At 41.9% G+C, this 21383-nt stretch overlaps 1 protein-coding gene across 1 annotated transcript; it reads right to left on the bottom strand.

Moving 5' to 3' along the window:
* Positions 1–16809: 16809 nt before the first annotated feature.
* LOC134221760 (uncharacterized) lies at positions 16810–20508 on the bottom strand. Its single transcript, XM_062700947.1, has one exon. It carries the CDS (start codon positions 20506–20508, stop codon positions 16810–16812), a length of 3699 nt encoding a protein of 1232 aa, XP_062556931.1.
* Positions 20509–21383: the final 875 nt, after the last annotated feature.

Raw genomic sequence — 21383 nt, 5'->3', positions numbered from 1 at the left:
ATGTGACATTTATGCCGCGAAATTCACTGGTCAGGCGAAAAATGTACGCATATTTGTCGCATCGTGAACTGAGAGATATTATTTATCATCAGACTAAGGCCGGAGTGGCCTGTGCTGCACATAAAAGACTTCTCCATTCAGCTCGGTTCATGGCTGCACTTCGCCAACCACGCAGTCTGCGGAGGGTCCGCAAGTCGTCCTCCACCTGATCGATCCACCTTGCCCGCTGTACACCTCGCCTTCTTGTTCCCGTCGGATCGTTGTCGAGAACCATTTTCACCGGATTACTGTCCGACATTCTGGCTACGTGCCCGGCCCACCGCAGTCTTCCGATTTTCGCGGTGTGAATGATGGATGGTTCTCCCAACAGCTGATGCAACTCGTGGTTCATTCGCCTCCTCCACGTACCGTCCGCCATCTGCAACCCACCGTAGATGGTACGCAACACTTTCCTTTCGAAAACTCCCAGTGCGCGTTGGTCCTCCACGAGCATCGTCCAGGTCTCGTGTCCGTAGAGAACTACCGGTCTTATAAGCGTTTTGTAGATAGTCAGTTTGGTACGGCGGCGAACTCTATTCGATCGGAGCGTCTTGCGGAGTCCAAAGTACGTACGATTTCCAGCCACTATGCGTCTCCGAATTTCTCTGCTGGTATCGTTATCGGCGGTCACCAGTGAGTCCAAGTACACGAATTCTTCAACCACCTCGATTTCGTCACCACCGATAGAAACTCGTGGTGGGTGGCTCACATTGACCTCTCTTGAGCCTCTTCCTATCATATACAGTACTGACCCGATTTTGTCACTCCCCGATTTTGTCTACCCCCGATTTTGTCTACCCCCGATTTTATCACGTTTTCGACCCGATTTTATCACGTCCCGATTTTGTCACGTTTTCGACCCGATTTTGTCACCCCAAAAAAATTTATCATTCTTTTTATTTTCGTAAATAATACCAAAAACAACATTGATTTTCATGAAATAACTTCCACCGCCTGTAGTTTATTACGAACGACCTCTGAGTACCTGGGAAATATTCTGTAAGCAATTTCGACAAGAAATAACGGGTACCGTTCACGCATTTTGCCTTTCCAAGGCATAAAATGATTCATATTTGTGGAATGAATTAAAAAAAATGAAAATATTTTTTTTCCAATTTTGTCACATACCCTGTTTTATCACCCCAAAATTCACCAGGGGAGTGACAAAATCGGGATATTACTGTACTTCGTCTTCGACGTGTTGATGACTAATCCAATCCGTTTAGCTTCGCTTTTCAGTCTGATGTAGGCTTCATCCATCCTCTCAAAGTTACGTGTCATGATATCAATGTCGTCGGCGAAACCAAATAACTGGACGGACTTCGTGAAAATCGTACCACTCGTGTCAATCCCTGCCCTTCGTATTACTCCCTCCAAAGCGATGTTGAATAGCAGACACGAAAGACCATCACCTTGCCGTAACCCTCTACGGGTTTCGAAGGGACTCGAGAATGCCTCTGAAACTCGAACTACGCACATCACCCGATCCATCGTCGCCTTGATCAACCATATCAGTTTATCCGGAAATCCGTTTTCGTGCATTAGCTGCCATAGCTGATCCCGATCGATTGTATCATATGCGGCTTTGAAGTCGATAAATAGATGATGTGTGGGCACGTTGTATTCGCGGCATTTCTGCAATACCTGACGTATGGCGAACACCTGGTCTGTGGTAGAGCGTTCACCCATAAATCCCGCCTGGTACTGCCCCACGAACTCTCTTGCAATTGGTGTTAGTCGACGGCATAAAATTTGGGAGAGTACCTTGTAGGCGGCGTTCAACAATGTGATTGCGCGGTAGTTGCTACAATCCAGCTTATCGCCCTTTTTGTAGATGGGATACACGACACCTTCCATCCACTCCTGCGGCAGAACCTCATCCTCCCAAACCTTGGTAATCACCCAGTGCAGCGCTCTAGCCAGGGGCTTTGTTGTTTTTCAGCCGGCCGATCTCCTCCTGGATTTCCTGGAGGTTCGGAGCCGGAAGTCGCATGTCCTGCGCGCGTGCTCCTAGGTTCATTACCATACCGCCACCGTTGTCTGCCATATCGCCATTCAGGTACTCTTCGTAGTGCTGCCGCCACCTTTGGATCACCTCACGCTCGTTCGTAAGAAGGTTCCCGTTTATGTCCTTACACATATCGAGCTGTGGCACGTGGCCCTTACGTGAACGGTTCAACTTCTCATAGAACTTTCGTGCGTTATTAGCGCGGTACAGTTCCTCCGTCTCTTCACGGTCTCGATCTTCCTGCTGGCGCTTTTTCCTCCGGAAAATCGAGTTTTGTCTGTTCCGCGCCCGTTTGTATCGTGCCTCGTTCGCCCTCGTGCGGTGTTGCAGCAATCTCGCCCATGCTGCATTCTTCTCCTCAACTAACTGCTCACATTCGCCGTCATACCAGTCGTTTCTTCTGATCCGGAGCCACCGTGCCTAGTGCAGCGGTTGCGGTGCTTCCAATGGCGGATCGAATATCTCTCCAGCCATCTTCAAGAGATGCTGCGCCTAGCTGCTTTTCCGTTGGGAGTGCCACTTCCAGCTGCTGCGCGTAGTCTTGGGCTAGTCTACCGAACTGAGAGATAGTTGTTGTTAATTTGTTTTTACATTTCGACGATTGTATTTCTTTGGTGTGATTTTTCGCTGCCGGTAAAAGTGTTTAAACTAATACGGACAATCCAGTGGCGCGGAATTGGAATAGTTCGGGTTTGATTTCAAAAATGACACAGGTGATTGTTTTCCGCTTGCGGAGCCGGCAAACGTTCCATTACCAGTCCCAAAGGTTGACCAACCGGTTCTTAGCGGCATTACATCTTCAACGTCCAAAGGAATTACGACTGTGTTATCGAGATGATGGTGACAAAGTGCTACCAGGTGAAGCAGTTTTTTCTGTGGATTTGCAAAAAGTAAGATCTCAGTTATTTGTAAGTTGTGAACTTATTTTCTAGGTCATACGGCTTCCACGGTTGGATTGCCTCAAGAGCATTATTTTATCGTAAATGCTGCTGGTCTTTAATGAGAGCTTTGCGCCTGTTGGCCCCTACATACGAGCATTCCCACTGTCTGCGTGCATTTGGTCCGAGTCAGTTAATGGTCGCACAGCCAATGAAATTCTTAGCTGTTTTTTAAGTTATTATGAAGTACGCTGACCTGAAGACATTTATCTTTTGGTTGGATAATTATTATTCGCAATCCAGGTCGAATGTATACTGTTGGAGAACTTTGAATCGGGACATACGTTAGTGGTCGCTGACTCTTTCATTGCGGCTTTTGATTCCAAAATGCGCCATGAACGTGTCGTCAGTTATGAAAACTTCAAGTCTGTGGTTGGTAATGCAAAGAACAATGTTGACGTACTTTATATGAAAGCAACTGACTTCTTCAAAGCTCATCGTTTTGCAGGATACGATAAACCACTGCAAGCCATGCCCGTACGTGGACTCCATGCGAAAAGTGGTGTTTGAAAAAGGCCGTTATGAAGTTGGATACGCAAACATCATCAACAGTAAAGACCTTAAATACTTCAAGTTGTTTTCCAAGAAGCAATTTAAGTTGTTTGTAAAGCATTCGTCCTATTTTGATACAAATGTACGTTGGCAAAATGCTTCTCTAATGAAAGTGGTTCATCCTGTTGTTACCGAAGAGGAAAAATCCGACGAAGCAAAAAGCTTCTGATTAATCTTTGTACTTGTTTCATACTTTGAATAAACTTGTATCACTATAACATGTCTCAATAATTATGATTATGAATTTTCCAAAAAAAAAAAATGAGTTTGCTTAAGGATTCCTTTTCATCATTTTTTTACGGGCCTTGAATATTTTAATTATGTCACAGTTTCATTTCACCTTCTCCCAAGAGACCGTTTACGATACACTTGGAGAGGTTTTAGACGATATAATAGGAACACGACACGTCCATCGTCATAGGGGCTAAAAACATCGAAAGGAACGTCCTTTTGCTAGAACTCCAATATAGCAGAACGTATCTCCTAAGCTTACGATTTGATACGGATGAGTTTGTCAAAAAAGTTTCTCTTTTATTGGTTTTCGAGACTACGACGAAAAGACGAAAATACCTGCCTTAACCCTACCTTCTTTTTTTTCATGAACAATCGTCCATATAAATTCTGAAAGTAAGGAAAGACCTTGTTCACTTACCAGCCACCCTTCTATAAACTATCCACGTGGATTGTAGATGATTTTAAAAGCATGGTATGTTTTTTGGACGGTCCTCAGGATACATCACGCACTGCTATGGGTCTTTTAGTGTGATAGTTATATCTCTTTTTTTAGTGTGACAAGTATGCGTCCATTTGTTCGAATGGACGACGAATAACTTAAGATTTTTTTCGAGTTTTCTAGAATAAAACCTCTGTTTTGACAAAATATTTCAAAAATACGTATCAAATTATGACGTTAGATATAAAAACCTCAAAAATGTGAAAATGTAACATGTGACATTTATGCGTCCAACGGAAGATACTAATGAAAATTATGAAATGAATATGTTAGCTAACTAGGGTGGGTGTACCAATTGTCGCCATACATATTTTTTAAAAAATAAGTAAAAGGCGTGTGGGTGGACTTTATATATCAAGCGAAAGGTTTTACTTCCTGCTCCTTAGAACAGCTGTGAAAACCCCAATAAAATTTGTTATAATCATCAAAATTGATTAATCCATAATAGGAACGCATGCACCAGTTGTGGCACTATTCTTAATTTTGATTCCTTATTTGGCAAATCCCATTGTTTTCTTATGGGACTGGCCAAATAGGGACCACTAGTGCGACAACTGGTGCAAAGGACGTCAAAAATTAAGCAAAATCTATTTTTACGATTATGCTTTGCTTGTTTTGGAGGAGATCAAAGGTTTTGTCGTATCATATGAATATGCTTTATCGATATGAACTTGGTTTGCGGTGATTTGATTGACCATTTGGCATATAAAGCACTAGTGCGACAACTGGTGCTATAGGCACAACTGGTACATCTAGCCTACTGTGATTGTTATTCGTTTATCTAATTTGCAAAAACAATCGTAATGGCGGCGACAGCGACTAATGCCGTTCCGGCTTCAGTCACCGACTTGTTCCGGGAACTGGGGCCGGGGACTTCCTCGTACAAAAACAGTCGAACTATCTTACTACGTTATCGGTACAGTATCGACAGTATCGCATGGCTGTTAGCTTATTCGCTTGACTCAATCACTCGACTTTGCAGAAATACTTTTGACGTAGGACTTACGTCTCTCTTTACTATACCGGGTGTCATTTCAAAATTTCTAAATCGGCCGCGTTACGCTGTGTTGAAAGATTTCGAACGTTAATAGCTTTTACCCTAGTGAACAGATTTCTGCAGTTAACCCCTCAATCGACAGCTTTCAAGTATGCCTTTCATATTAATGCTTGATAATATCCGAAAACTTCTTTCAATAGGCCTAAAACTGTTTTCAAAGCAAAGCATTGAATTCACGAAAACCTATAAATATGGGTACCGCATCATTCTTGCATCATTCCATTACCACGTTCTGATTGGTGCAGACGTCAACGAATGAGCTAACGCTAGGTCTGCTAAGAAGGTATAAAATAGCGCAGCGCGAATTTTTCCTCTCAATCTGACCGAAACAGGCACAGCAATAACAGCAGCGCATCGTCGGCATTTTTGAACGGTTGCATCATTGCCTCAGCCACGAATTCGCAACCCTAAGCCTTTTTAAGAGCAAGGCAGAATCGCCAGCATTGTCACATACAGTCGTGATTTATTTAGTAGGCAGAACGATCGGCCGGTCATCACATAATTTGTTCTGCTTTGTGCGGTTAGCAGAACGATCGCCCGATCATCGAAATGTTGTTCTGCTTTGTGCGGGTGAGTAAATTAATTAGAAAAGTGAAGATTCAGTTCGCGTCAGTAAGCAGAACGATCGGCCGGTCATCGAAAATGTTGTTCTGCTTTGTGCGGTTAGCAGAGAGATCGGCTGGTCATCGACAATTTTGTTCTGCCTAGTGCGGTTGGTAATTAAAATAATTAATGCTCGTTCGATTATGTTTTGAATTGATCAAAATACACGATATACACGGCATACCGTTTACCAAAACGAACCCTGCCACAATACCTACCCCATATATCCAACATCCCAGTGATTTCTCGTGGAAGTGCAGATGACTCGTCGGCTTCTATCAAAGCGAGTATCATGTCAACATTTTCCTACCCATTCCTTAATTGACCTGCATTCGGACACGGCCGGCGCTGGTATTGCTTATTTTTTGGTCACCAGTTCTTACACATTGAAGATGATGTTAGTCCCAAACTTCATCTGTTGGTTCTCTGTGTAATTACAGCTGACCTGGCAATAACGGAGTAGCAACCGTGGGCGGTCAATCATGCTCATGCTCATGCTCATGCAAGGCAGAATCGCCAGCATTCTCAGGTCAGCATCATCGGCATTTTCAGCCCGGCATTGTCGAGAAGCCAACAGTAAGCGCGGCACGGCGGTGTGTGACGATAGAGTGTCGACGACAACACTACTGATCAAACTTCCTCGGCCGATGGCAGCAGCGGTTAAGCGTTTGGTATTCCTGTAGACATCGATTCATAATGTTTTAAACAATCATAAACTCCCAGTTGAACCGCTCAAGAGGAAATTTACATCTAACATTGTGAATGGATCTTTTCAGAACCACTAATATACTTACTAAAGAGTTTTTCGCAGTAGAATCATTTTGAAAATGTAGTACAATCAACAAATTAGAGAGCGTTTGCGTGACAATTTTATTAATTCGCGTTCCTGGCGATGAATTGTTACAAAATTCTGTCTTCCTCGCTCACGACAAAAGAAAATGCGTTTCTTATTCTAAGATTTCAACGAATTTTTTTGAAATTTCTCCATTAGAATTCCAAAAATTGTCACTGTTTTGAGTCTAAATATTTCAATTTAAAATTTGATTTATTTGTTGATGTGAATAGGTAAATAGCTACTGAATTTTGTGTAACTGTCAAACGTTGGTATAAAGCTTTTGAATATTCTTGGTTAACGTGATTTTGTGTTTCAGCAAATATACTCTATTACCACTATTACCACTCTAGCTAATTTGAAGAGTTAACGCAGTAGCGTCGCGGTATCACAAAAGACAAGCAATGTAGTGAAGAGACATTGCGAGGGGTGCTTAAACGTATAATTCAATGTGCAGCATAACATGTCTAGAGCATAATGTGCTAGAAATCATCACATGATCCCATTTTGGAATCTTAGTTGAAAAATGAAATGTTGAAAAATGTAATCGACAGATTTCAAGTATGTCTTTCATGTTCATGCTTGATAAGACCCGAAAAACTTGTTTCAATAGGCATGAAACTGTTTTCAATGAAAAGCATTGAGATCAAGGGAACCTATAAATATGGGTACCGCATAATTCTTGCATCATTCCATTACCACGTTCTGATTGGTGCAGACACCAGCGAATGAGCAGCCGCTGGGTCTGCCGAGAAGCCATAAAATAGCGCAACGCGATTTTTTCCTTTCATTCTGACCGGGACAAGCGAAGAAACCGCATCATCGATTGAACAGCACTCACACCTTTTAGCAGGGAATGAAGTCATCGAAGCCACCATCATCAGCCGAAACCTAGCCAGTACAGCAGCAGTCCACCCTACAGACGCGCCAAAGCAGCAATGCTGAGCAGATACCGGCAGCAGCATCAGCAGAGTCGAGCCGAGACCGGCCGGCATCGGTGATGAGCCGAGACAGGCTGAAGAAAAGTCACATGGTGCAGCATGTATGTCCAAAAAACAAACGGTTCTTCAGAGAGCCAATAATAGAGATCAATATCAAAGCTTTCAATACCCTTCGGGATAGAAATTGTACTTGGTGTCAAATCCAATATTATAGTGATAAAATTTTATGCGTGATTTTCATAAATAGTGAATGATCGTCCCATGTTACCAATTCTAAATCTTATCACCCGAAATCCCATGTCCGGGTGTTTCCTTCCTCCTACTACTAACAATGTTGTCTCAGAAAAGAACACGCACACGGCTTATTGGCTGTATCAAACGAAGTCCCGTTAGGAAATAGACGCCAGCAGCGAGCAACAAGCGTAAAAAAGAAGAAGCCCTTCTCGAACGCGTTGATGATGATGACGCTTTGTCTGACAAAGAAGCGGGATATAAGACACTAGCTGATTGGCCCAGCAATTGGGAAGCAGAGAAGATTCAAAATTAAGTAGTATAAAAGAAAAGTGCATTCGCTCGCAGAGCATTCAGTCTTTTTTATACCATCACTAGAAATTCGCGGTTATTTGAAAAGATCGTTTTCTTACTTTCTGCACTTAGCCGAAGCAAACAGCCTTTTGCAAGGCTCTAAGAGTTAAAAATAATGTTCTCCTTCAGTCGCTATCGACGGATTAGAAGGCCCTTCAGTGGAAGGGCTGAGATACAGTCTACATCCCCTGCTGAGCCAACTTGTGGTTTATTTCAGGCAGTCCTTCAGTGGGAAGGTTGCCACTGTCGAGGCTAATATTTCGTGACCGGACAGATACTTCCTGAATTTTTTTGATGATTCTTGTTCGAGGTAGATTTGATTTCTGTGTCGGTTTGATGAGAAGATTTGGCCAAGGAATGGTATGCAACGCCGATTATGTATCCAAAATAGTTGATGTGAGAAATTTGGACATATTATGTATCTTAAAGGCATGGTCAAGTCAAGTCCTACGTCCACTTAGCGGTTATGTCACAGACATTACCCACTGTTCGTTTTTACGATCCATTCCTACGTACAATCTATGATCGAAGAACTCCTTACCCTCGTTTTTTGCGCCATCCCTTCAGATCGATCCGTTTTCCTCCACGTTTCTCCCGCCATCTATCGCACCCTTGGTTTGTCATCCCGTCGGCTACCAAAATCCATCTACCGGAGGATATGTTTTGCTGCCCAATTTAGCAGCAAAGCGAATAGGATTCTAAAACCTAGCCTCTCCTTTCGACTTTAAATCTTAACTAAAATATTTTCTCCCTCACAACAAATAACTTCTAACTTTTATTGTTACAGTGCACTATGGTCCAGGATACAGATTTACGCGGAAAGATGAATTTTACGCCAAAACTATATTTTTTAGAAAAAAACTGTTGTTCTACAAAATTGTTCGAAATAGTAAGGCCATCATTATGGTTTTACCAAAAAATAGGGTGGCCCATCATATAAAAAAATTAGAAAATATTTTTTTTATTTCTTGGAATATTGACATGTTACGTTCTACAAAGTTGTAGCGTAGCTTATTTTAATCAATTTTGCTAAAAAAACTTTTTCTGTAGCTCTTAAGTTGGCTGATTTAGAGCAATTTTACCTAATTGGATTAGGGTGTACCTCAAAAAAACTGTATTTTTGATCTAATTTTTTTGTTTTAGATTTCTCGAAAAAGTCGTCTTCAGGTGACTTTTAGAGCTCAAAAAAATGCAACTTTTGATGGGTGAATATGCACAATATCTTTTTCCGATCAAAAGTTATAATCGTTTTTCTGTCAAAATTACATTTTTTTCATAAGTTGATATCTCCAGTTAGGGCAGACCAAAAAAATATGTTTACACGGCATTTGAAAGATAAATTAATATTCTTTATTATGTCAAAAAAGTGGGGATATGTTATTTTTTTATCTCAAGTTTTACCAATTTTACTAAAATCATGTTTTTTCAAATAAATTAATATAACTTGACAACGGAAAAAGATACAGACGATATTCTTATAGCAAAACATGCGTTTTGAAAAACCTCAAAAGTCTTCAGAAGATGACATTCGTGAGAAATGAAAAATAAAAAATCTACAGCTCTAACACTTTTTATAAGTTTTATCATTATCATCGTATTGCAAGATTTACGAGAAAAGATGCATTTTCGGTCTGAAGCATACTTTTAAGAAACAAAATTTGTTCTACAAAGTTTTTCTGGATACTTGGGCCCTTATTATAGAGTTACCGAAAAATAGGGTACATTTTATAAAAATGTAAAATCTCCATTTTTTTTATTTTGCGGAATATTGACGTAAAATGTTCTACGAAGTTGTAGCGCAGCTTTTTCCAATCAACTTTGCTATACAAACTTTTTATGTAGCTCTTAAGCTCACTTATTTAGAGTAATTTTACTTATCAGGATTAGGGTGTCCCTCAAAAAACAAGATTTATGATCTGCTCATTTCATTTTTATTTTTCACGGATGTCACCTTCTGAAGACTTTTGGGGCTTTTCAAAACGCGTGTTTTGCTATAAGAATATCGTCTGTATCTTCTTCCGTTGTCGAGTTATATCAATTTATTTAAAAAACATGATTTTAGTAAAATTGGTGAAACTTGAGATAAAAAAATAACATATCCCCAATTTTTTGACATAATAAAGAATATGAGTTTCTGTTTCAAATGCCATGTAAATATATGTTTGGTCTGCCCTAACCAGAGATATCAACTTATGAAAAAAATGTAATTTTGACAGGAAAACGATTATAACTTTTGATCGGAAAAAGATATTGTGCATATTTACCCATCAAAAGTTGCATTTTTTTGAGCTCTAAAAGTCACCTGAAGACGACTTTTTCGAGAAATCTGAAACAAAAAAATTAGATCAAAAATACTGTTTCTTTGAGGTACACCCTAATCCAATTAGGTAAAATTGCTCTAAATCAGCCAACTTAAGAGCTACAGAAAAAGTTTTTTTAGCAAAATTGATTGGAATCAGCTGCGTTACAACTTTGTAGAACATAACATGTCAATATTCTGAGAAATAAAAAAAATATTTTCTATTTTTTTATATGATGGGCCACCCTATTTTTTGGTAGAACCATAATGATGGCCTTACTATTTCGAATAATTTTGTAGAACAACAGTTTTTTCTAAAAAATATAGTTTTGGCGTAAAATTCATCTTTCCGCATAAATCTGTATCCTGGACCATAGTGCAGTGGTTATTGTACAAATGTACAATATAAGAAATTTCCGACCCCGTACTGCTAATCGTTTTTAATTATTTTTTTTAGAATATTGGAGAGGAGTCATTTCTACGTATGCTTTCCCGGGCATTTTTTTTCTTCGACTATCACCTTTCTGTTTCTTCTCTCAATGCAACATTAGGCTGCCAACTGCGTTTATTAGTTGAAGAAGTGCATGATTTGTAACTTAAATGTGTTCGATTCACTTTTCTAAATCAGCGGTGATAATATCGCTAGTCAAGTTAAAAACCCGAATGGGGGACTATCGAACTTAGATTTTAGTAGTGTCCTAGTAGTGCCCTATTTTAATTAGGTCCTATTAGACTAGTGCGCCACTACCGAAGTTAGGTTTAACGTACGGATTGCGAGAAAAACCCAACTTCGATAGTCCGCTATTCTGGTTTCCAACTTAATTGAGTAGGGACACGGCAGGTATTTCCGTCCATCGTCATAGGGGCTAAAATCAATGAAAGCAACGTCATTTTGCTAGAACTCCACTGTAGTAGAACGTTTCGCCTAAGCTTACGATTGGGTACGGATGAATTTGGCAAAAAAAGCTTATATTTATTATATTTGAGACTAAGATATTTGAGACTATGACGATAAGACGAAAATGCCTGCCTCAACCCTATATTTTCTCTGCAAAACGATGTACTACCGCTGTATTATTGATTTGCGTATTTGTGTGATGAGCCAACATTTCATCCTATGCTAACATGGCCTCCCGTTTACCCCATCTTCGGCAGAAGCAAAATATTTAGCTAATATGTCAAAACAGAACTGCAGTATTTTAGTCAAAGTTTTGATAGGTCATGTCGACTCAACTATCATATGGCAATTATTCAATGCCATGAATCATTTGTCATGTAAATGTAAAATTTGATATAAAGCTGCTATTATGTATGTATTGCGCTTCATATCCCGTTGTGATAAAGAGCCTTGAGCTCTTCTACGCGTATACGTTGTATGCCCTCTTCAAGTGCTTCGCCTCAAAAAACTTCCCTTATTTCTTCCCATCTATTCCGTTCCTCTTCTGTTTGTTCACTTACTTTTCCATCAAGAAAGCATTGATGGCGATGGCACAACTTTCCTTAATACTGGGGAATGTACCCTCCCCCCTGATCCGACGTTCTGATACCAGATAGCAGCTCCCACTTCCAATGGTAACGTTTCACACGTAATCAGCTCCCACTTCCAATGGTAACGTCACACATAGTCACGTGTTTCATTCCCGCAAAACGTTGCTCAACCGTTCGCGGGGAAGCTTCCCCCTAGTTTTCTCCATGGAGAAATGCATTAGCAATACCAGAGAACATTTCTTGGAACATTTTCCAAATAGGCGTTGTGGTAATGTGTGTAATTATTTATGAGTTTTATTATCGAGTACGTCATCTTTATTGTTGTTGTTTATGGTGTAAGAACAAATGTTATAATAAAGCTGGTTATCAAATAGTACGAACGTGTTGCGTCATTCCTGGAATAGAAATACCATAAATTGGCGCCGAAGAGGGGGGCGAAGATTTTCCTGTTTAAAGTATATTACATAGTTGTGTTTATCCGGTGTTATCAGGTAAGATTTAAATGGAAGTTAGTTAATTTGAAACTGCAGCAATGTTGGAATTTGTTCCAGCTTGTAATTTGTAATGATTTGATGGGTAAGTTAAATTTAGTATAGTATAGTATAGCTAAGCAATATGTATGCTTGCTAGTGACACCAGGCAAGAAGGACACCCTTTGATTTCTCTGTAAAATGTAATACTATAATCAAAATCGATGTCTTCTTAAGGCTCCCCCAGACCTAAGCGATTTCATCGCCGCGACGGCGACAACTAGTCGCCGTGATTCTATCGCTGGGTCGTTGCAGGCAATGTTCCATTTATCCTTCCATACAAACGACGACAAAATCGCAGTCGCCAAGCGATAGAATCACGTCGCGACTGTCGCGTCGCGTGTGTTTGGGGGAACCTTTAACCTTCTTCACAGTCTTATAATGTAATATTCATCAAAGTTAGCATTGGAAGGCTAAAATTGTTGAATTAGGCTAAAAACAGCTGAACGAAATTTTGCTTTTTGGATCTGGTCAAAAATTATAATACATAATGACATCGAGACGAGCCAGCCTTGTGCTGAGGGTCTTTCAAATAAAGACATAAAAAAAAGAGGAAAAGTGACTAGCGAATGGAAACTCGGTTCGTGGAACTGCAAATCTCTCAACTTCTTCGGGAGCACACGCATACTCGCCGATGTGCTCAAGGACCGTGAATTCGGCATCGTAGCGCTGCGGGAGGATCAATGGTGCGAACCAGAGCTGCGGCAACACACACGAGCTGGGAACAGCTTTCATAGTGATGGGCGATATGCAAAGTCGCGTGATCGGGTGGTGGCCGATCAATGAAAGAATGTGCAGATTGATGATCAAAGGCCGGTTGTTCAACTTCAGCATAATCAACGTCCACAGCCCACACTCCGGAAGCACCAAATGACGTGAAGCTTTGGATATAATGGAAGAAATGTACTGATTTAATGTTAGTCCTGCGTCCAGAAGAACGCCCAAATCGCTGACCTGATCGACGCGCTCGAGGGCCTTTCCGTCAATGCTATATTCGAACGTGAAATCTAATCAGAAAGCTTTTCGAGAAAAATAAGTTCAGTATCCGCTTTTTACGAGCACTAATGGCCGTCTCAGTTGAGAACAGTAAAAAACGTAATAATTTCAAAGTTCCTTTGAAATTCGTACATAAAACTTTTATTTTTTTTTTCTTGAAAATCTTTGAGACAAAGAATCTAAGAAGATAAAATCAAAAATCACAAATCCTCAATTATTTATGTTTATTTTAACTTTGTTTGACTGCTGTTTAACCGAAGATTATTTCGGTAAACTTGCAAAACCTGTTAAGTAGAATTTGATACGAAGAACTTTAATAGAGTATCTGTTTATAAGGATAATGATACTATTAAATAGTGTCAGTGGTTCAATGCTATTTTCAAAGGTTTCTTCCAGAGGGAAGAGCCAAACATACATATAATGCACACCAAGATGATCAAATTGGTGTGAATCATTGTCGGTCGAGTTTGTGAGCCCAATTTGTGGATCTCATTCACTTCACTTTCAGAGGACATTACAGGCTTTGTAGGATACCTGGATCTAGTAGATAGCTCAGTGGGTGCCTTGGTACAATGGGCGATGGGGTTGCAAGGCGTAACTATCCTCAAGGCGGCCGGTAACCTTATCCTCAGAGCGGCCACGGTAGGTAATTGAATTGTTAGGCACCAATAGTATCAGGCAATTTCTTCGATTAACACATATAACACACGTTTAAATCAAACTAAATATTTAATTAAACACAATTCTAACACTTAACATTTATTCTATACGACTTAACATTAACAATAATTCCTAATTCTACTAACGGGTCACGTAGCTTGTTCTTCGACCGAGTGCTAAATCCAACTGTCTTCTCAATACTCTTACTCCTAAATTGTACCCCAATTAACCCGAATGCAATGTGGTGAACTTCTAACTCTCCCTCTCAACGCACATCCAACTACTCAGCTGATCTGTCGGCTGCATCGATGACATCATCGTTGCCGTTTATATCCAGCGATGACCGGTCATCGAGCTATCGGAAGAACAATGCAAGCGTACTGCTGCTGTTGAACTCTGCTGCTGTTGAACCACCTAAGAGATGGGTGCTTAGGGTGATCCTCACCGACATTCTCACCCACCCAGAAATATTCATTTCTGCGTCTACCTAAAATTAAATAATATCCTCTTCGATTGGGACAGGGAAGGGTTTCAGGACTTGTACTTAAACGACGTTTTTGGCTGATTCGGGAATAGGTAACGGGCAGAGATATTCTACTGCTCGCTTCACTTCCCCAGTTGAAGTTTTCAAAGTTGCAACTCTTACAACTCCGTCGTTGCCCGGATGTACCTCAATAATGCGACCCAGACGCCAACGTGTTGGAGGTTGATTTTTGTCCTGGATGACAACTAGTCTTCCCAATTCAAATTTGACCGGAGGTTTCCAATGCTTAGATCTGCCTTGTAATTGGCAGAGGTATTCTCTTTTCCACCTTTCCCAGAAATGTTGAAGTTTCTGTTGAACTAATTGGTAGTGCTTCAATCGATTTGCAGGAATCATACGAAGGTCAAGCTCGGGAAGCGATTGTAAAGAGCTGTCAATTAAAAAATGCGCTGGAGTCAGCGCCTCAAGATCGTTGGGGTCGTCCGATAATGGCGTCAGTGGCCTGAAATTTAAACAACCTTCTACTTGTACTAACAACGTAAACATATCCTCATGCGTGGCTGTATTGGAACCAATAACTCGAAGAATGTGATGTTTGGCTGACCGCACTCCAGCTTCCCATAGTCCCCCAAAGTGAGGTGAACCAGGTGGATTGAAATGCCACATTATCCCTTCGTTGGAACAGAACCTTGTTACTTCTTCTCGATGGCTGTTGCTCTTCCATAGACGGAAAAGATCCTTCAATTGATTTCGGGCCCCGACGAAATTCGTACCGTTATCGGAATATAGATAGGTACATCTAGGGATCCTACATTCAGAGATATGCGAAAGCGGCCATCTTGAGCCAATCGAGCATTGAGAGCTGTCAGAATCTGAGCCAAATGAACATTGTTATTTTTTCAGATTGAAAGGTATTGCGATTGTAATGAAAAAGATTTTACGAAAAGTTTTGTCGAATAAACAATTTGTTTTTCATTGGCAAGTTGAAGTAGTCTAGTTAATGCATGGTACTTTGTTCATTTGTATTGCACTTTTATTTTAGTGATAACGCACTGTTGAACGTTAGATAACTAAATCTGAAAATGCCATTATGTGCAAAGTCATGTTCGAGCTCCAACATTTTGCGCCATGGCAAGTGCTGGCAGCGTTTGTTTACAAAAGTAACAGCGTTGCTAAATCGTCTGGAAAAGTATTCGCACATCTCTTAATATAGGATCCCTAGGTACATCTTCCTCTGCGCGAAATGAACCGCCGAAGAGCTTGAAGGAACCGTTCTGTTGACAAGTCGGACACTAATTCCATATGCACAGCCTTTGTGCACATACACACAAATATGGCTACATATGCCTTTTCTATTGCCCTTCGTGGTGCTGAACGCAAATAAATTGGACCAAAATAGTCGACTCCAGCCTTGGCAAACGGGCGAGAAACTGTTACTCGTGAGCTCGGTAATTCACCCATTAATTGTTGAACTCGTGGTGGCCTTGATCTGAAGCACGCTAAACATTGGTGTACAACGTGTCGTGCAACGTTTCTTCCTCCTAGCGGCCAGTAGCGCTGTCGAATTGTTCCCAATAAGAGCTGTGGACCGGCGTGGAGCAAACGAAGGTGGTAATGTTCGAAGACAAGCCTAGTTAATCGGTGTTTTGCTGGCAGAATCATTGGATGTTTAGTGTCGAACGCTGCAAACGTCCACCTACTCTTAATAATCCATTCTCACAAATGTAGGGGTGATACCAGCGAAGTGGAGATTTTCTACACACTGATTCATTCTTCTGAATGGACCGCAATTCATCCGAAAATGCTTCTTCTTGTACCTTTCGCACTAACGTGTATTCTGCATGCTGCAACTCTCCTGCCGTAAGAAAACCTACCAGGCGATCATCCGGTGCTTGAAGAGGTGTAAGAATTTGATGTGGAGATGAACCTTTCGTTGAAATCTGCTACGACTGATATGTTGCCGACGACTGCAGTGCGCCTTTTTTCTTCTTCTCCTTCTTTCAACGAAGCAGTATCTAAAGTTGGCCAACTATTCGGTTCCATGGTTAACCACTCTGGTCCGTGTCACCAGAAGCTATTGTCGATGATCTCCCTTGGACCTACACCTCTCGAGATCAGATCAGCTGGATTGTCAGCCCCTGCTACATGTCTCCAATCACAGCCTTCCGTGAGCGCCTGGATTTTCGCAACCCTGTTTGCGACAAATACTGACCACGTTGAAGGAAGAGCCTTGATCCACTGTAGAGCGCACGTGGAATCCACCCAAAACGTTGTGTAGACCTTCAGGTTAGTTGCTTGACGCATCTTCTCGAAAAGTTGTGCAGCTACCAGCGCACCGCTGAGTTCTAGCCTGGGTATGGATTGAGTTTTGAGAGGTGCGACCTTGGATTTCGACGATAGTAGTCGAGTCTTGACTCTCCCGCTCCGGTCTTGACTTCGGACATACAGGCATGAGCCATACGCCTTTTTCGATGCATCCGAGAAACAATGGAATTCTACCTTAATGGCATTTCGAATGATGACGCAACGATCAATTCGTATTTCATTCAGAATGTGTAGTTGATCATGAAGTTTCCTCCAGGCCTCACCCACCATCGAAGGTAACGGCTGATCCCAATCCAACTTCTTGCCCTTCTCATCCTCCAAAGTCCATAGGTGCTGCATGAACACCTTGGCAGCTGTCGTTGTAGCACCGATGAATCCTAGAGGATCAAACAATGTAGCAATAATCGATAGCACCTTCCGTTTGGTAAGAGCTTCATCGGACCCAATAGTCGGGACACTGAATTGGAATCTGAAAACATCGCTTCCTGGGAGCCAAGTTAATCCTAATGCTTTCACAGATGGATCTGGATCAAGCATAATGCCTTCAGTAGGACGAATTGCCAGATTTTCGTCCGGAATACCTTTCAGTACGTCTGCACTGTTGGACGCCCATTTTCTCAGCCGAAAGCCGCCACTACGTGTCATTTCTTCCAGTTGGATTTGCAACTTCTTCGCCTCATCCAAGTTGTCGCAGCCGGTGATGACGTCGTCCATATAAGTGTCCTCAGTGATCGCCTTCGCTGCTAGTGGATATCGCTCACCTTCATCCATCGCCAGCTGCTTCATTGTTCGTGTCGCCAAGAACGGTGCCGGCTTTGTTCCGTAGGTAACGGTGTTCAACTCGTACATCGCCACTTCCTCTAAAGGGGACGAACGCCACAGGATGGATTGAAGAGGTCTTTCTTGTGGATTAACGAATATTTGACGGAACATTTTTTCCACATCTGCTACCATCAATATCTGCTTTGTACAGCACCGTAGTACAATAGCTCGGAGATCCTGTTGAATTGTAGGTCCAGCCAGCAAAGCATCGTTCAACGATAGTCCCGATGCTGTTTTGCACGAGGCATCGAATACCACCCGGACCTTGGTGGTTGTGCTGGCTTCCTTGAGCACCGGATGATGGGGAAGAAAACATCTGTGGATAACTTCTGAATCTAGTTCAATTTTCCGCATGTGACCCAACCGCCGATATTCCTCCATGAAGTCCACATATTGTTTCCTGAGGTTACTGTCCCTTGTGAGCCTCCGTTCGGTGGCTAGAAAACGTCGGAATGCGATCTCCTTTGATTCGCCCAACCGAGAAATGACGTTTTCATCCTTGGGAAGAGATACAGAATAGCGGCCATCCGCTCCACGCTGTATTGTGCTCGAAAATAAAACTTCACAACGACCTTCAGTGGGGGAGTAGTTTTGAGCCGATTCCACTTCCTCTATTGACCAAAACCTGGTAAGTAAATCCTCCAAACGATCCGTTGCTGCAAGGTTGCAGTTAATGTGCAAATTTGAATTTCCTTCGGCAATTCCTCCACTGATAATCCAACCGAAGACTGAATCGTATAATGTAGGAAGCAGTTCACCAAGAGAAATCTTTCTGCCAGTACTGAAGAAGTCAAAAAATGCTTGATTGCCCAGAACAAGATCCACTCCTGATGAAACACAGAATGAAGGATCAGCTAGTTCGATTCCTTCCGGTATCGCCCAACTAGCGATGTTGATGCTAGTGGTAGGAAGATTGGCTGTCACCTTCGGAAGCACCAGGAAACCCATCTGGCACGAGAACTCCGACAGCCGAGAGCGAATAGTGACAACAATTCTTTGTTTTGCCCTAGTTGCAGCCTGACCAATTACTAGAACCGAAATATCCACCTTACTTCGGCATACATTCAAACGCTGACTCAAACGTTCGGTGATGAAATTGCTCTCCGATCCTGAATCAAGTAGCGCGCGAGCTGGAATTGTGTTGCCTTCGTTATCCTGAACAATGACAACTGCTGTTGCCAACAAAACCTTCGACGAACATTGGTGAACTGTGCCTGCCACCAAGCTGTCCGTAGCTACTAGGTTAGCTACTTGCGGAGGAGCTGGAACATTTGCAGCTTGAGGTGTAGGCGTAAGTGTAGATGCCGGAGCTTCCCTGATCATGTTTCTGCTTCTTGTCGGACCCTTTGCTTTGGAGTTCCCTTCCGATTTGAAACAGACCAACGTGTGGTGACGTCCCTTACAATTTCTGCAAGAATACTTCGACTGACATTCTTTAGCTAAGTGTCCTTGTCTGAAGCAGTTCCTGCATAACGAATGAGCCCGCAACAACGAATCCTTATTCGTTACTGACATCCGTTGAAAAACTCCGCACTGGAATAAAAGATGATTTCCAGTGCAAGCGAAGCAGTGCTCCTCGATAGCTTGGATGGTATTGAAACTGTTCTTCACTGCCGAGTTCCTCTGACGGTTGGCGAATGACGGTTGGTGTGTTGCCCTGGTGACATCTGCTGCCTTGGAAGGCAAAGACTCCAGGATGCGAACTCGTCGTTGAAGAAATTCTGTGAGTTCCTTCAGCGTATCCTGTTCCTTCGTTGAAGAAAACTCTTCCCAACTACGACGAGAAGACGGATCCAAACGAGACGCCAACATGCTCACTAGAAGAAGGTCCTTGTAGTCGGCTGGTTGTACGACCTGGTCCAGTGTTTGTACAATCTTTTCAAATCCTTCCACGAGAGTGTGCAATTCGGAAGCGGATTCCTTGAGCAGAATGGGTAACTTCAATAGCGCTTGAATCTGCCGTTTCTTCAGCACTTTGCTGTTATTGTACCGTTTAGTTAACAACCCCCATGCTACCTGATAATTTTCTGCAGTGATTTTTAGTGAATCGATAATTGTTTTTGGTTCCCCTTGCAAACAACCCTTCAAGTAGTGGAATTTTTCTACATCAGGCAAATCTGTCTTTCGGTGGAATAAGGAAGGGAACAGATCCCGAAAACTTAGCCAATCATCTATATCCCCATTAAAAGTTTGTAGGCTAATCTGCGGAAGACGTACGCGATCGAGGGTGGACATTGTTGGAGTATCACTACGAATGGGTTGATTGAGATTAGCTGGTTCCTGTCTCTCCCTAAGCTCATCTGATAAAATCGACTTAACCTCGTAATAACGGTCACTAAATTCCTGTCCTCGGTTATCGTGCGCATCGCTTTCCACGTCCTCCTCATCATAATCTTCATGGGACTGGACTTCCACGAGAGTTGCTCCGTACCTTTCCCATAAGTCGTCGATTTTTTCCAGCCGAAGAAGGATTTGGGTGGCGGAAGTAGTTCCCTGGATGTTCTTGGCAAATCGGCAAATATCGTCGAAGGCTGCTACAACCTGCTTCAATTTGGTCATCAGAATCCTCAAACTCGCTGTCTTCTTGGCTATTGACAATTTCCTGGAAGGCGCCATCGTCGCTCAACACGATCAAGGTGGGATGAAAAGAAAGGTGATGTAGTACTCCGTGGAGTCCCTTTGCTTCGGCGGACACACACTATTCTATTTAACTGACCTCCACACTAGAAAATTTCGTCAATCAGCCTTCAGCGATGTCTTCGTCTGCCCTTTAATTGTCTAATACAGTTTCGACGCAAGACGATTCTCGTTTACAGGATTGTATATAGAGGAGGGGAAACCAGCATGTAGTAATCAATACAATATATTCAACTTCGACTAGACATATACTGTGGCAGCTCACCTGGAGAAACCAACAGTTCTACTGATGTCCGATCAATTGGATAGATCCCACAATTCAATCAATAAGCGATGTCAACAAATCTTGAGTAGCGACATAAACGGTCACTGGGGCTCCAATCACCATCAATTTTTTATTCGGGAGAAGAGGAGAATATTCGAATGTAGCATCAAAATGTTTGGCTTCGGCTAGGCATATACTGCGATCAACTCACCTAGAGAAATCAACAGCGTCGTAAACCCAGCAGTATCCAGCACCACTACCAATTCATCAATGGGATGAATGAAAATATCCGAAATTCTCAATATACAAATTAGGAGTCCACAACATCGAAGAGGATGAAAAATCAATTAAAATGTGTAACACTGCACTATGGTCCAGGATACAGATTTACGCGGAAAGATGAATTTTACGCCAAAACTATATTTTTTAGAAAAAACTGTTGTTCTACAAAATTGTTCGAAATAGTAAGGCCATCATTATGGTTCTACCAAAAAATAGGGTGGCCCATCATATAAAAAAAATTAAAAAATATTTTTTTTATTTCTCAGAATATTGACATGTTATGTTCTACAAAGTTGTAGCGCAGCTG

The sequence above is a fragment of the Armigeres subalbatus genome, chromosome 3 (genome assembly GCF_024139115.2).
Source record: "Armigeres subalbatus isolate Guangzhou_Male chromosome 3, GZ_Asu_2, whole genome shotgun sequence".
In the NCBI taxonomy this organism is placed as follows: domain Eukaryota; kingdom Metazoa; phylum Arthropoda; class Insecta; order Diptera; family Culicidae; genus Armigeres; species Armigeres subalbatus.
Note: the sequence above shows the minus strand (reverse complement) of the source record. Positions and strands in the feature narration are given on the sequence as shown.

Excerpts from the sequence above, each read along its gene's own strand:
- LOC134221760 (XM_062700947.1), bottom strand. The coding sequence starts at position 20,508 with ATGGCGCCTTCCAGGAAATTGTCAATAGCCAAGAAGACAGCGAGTTTG.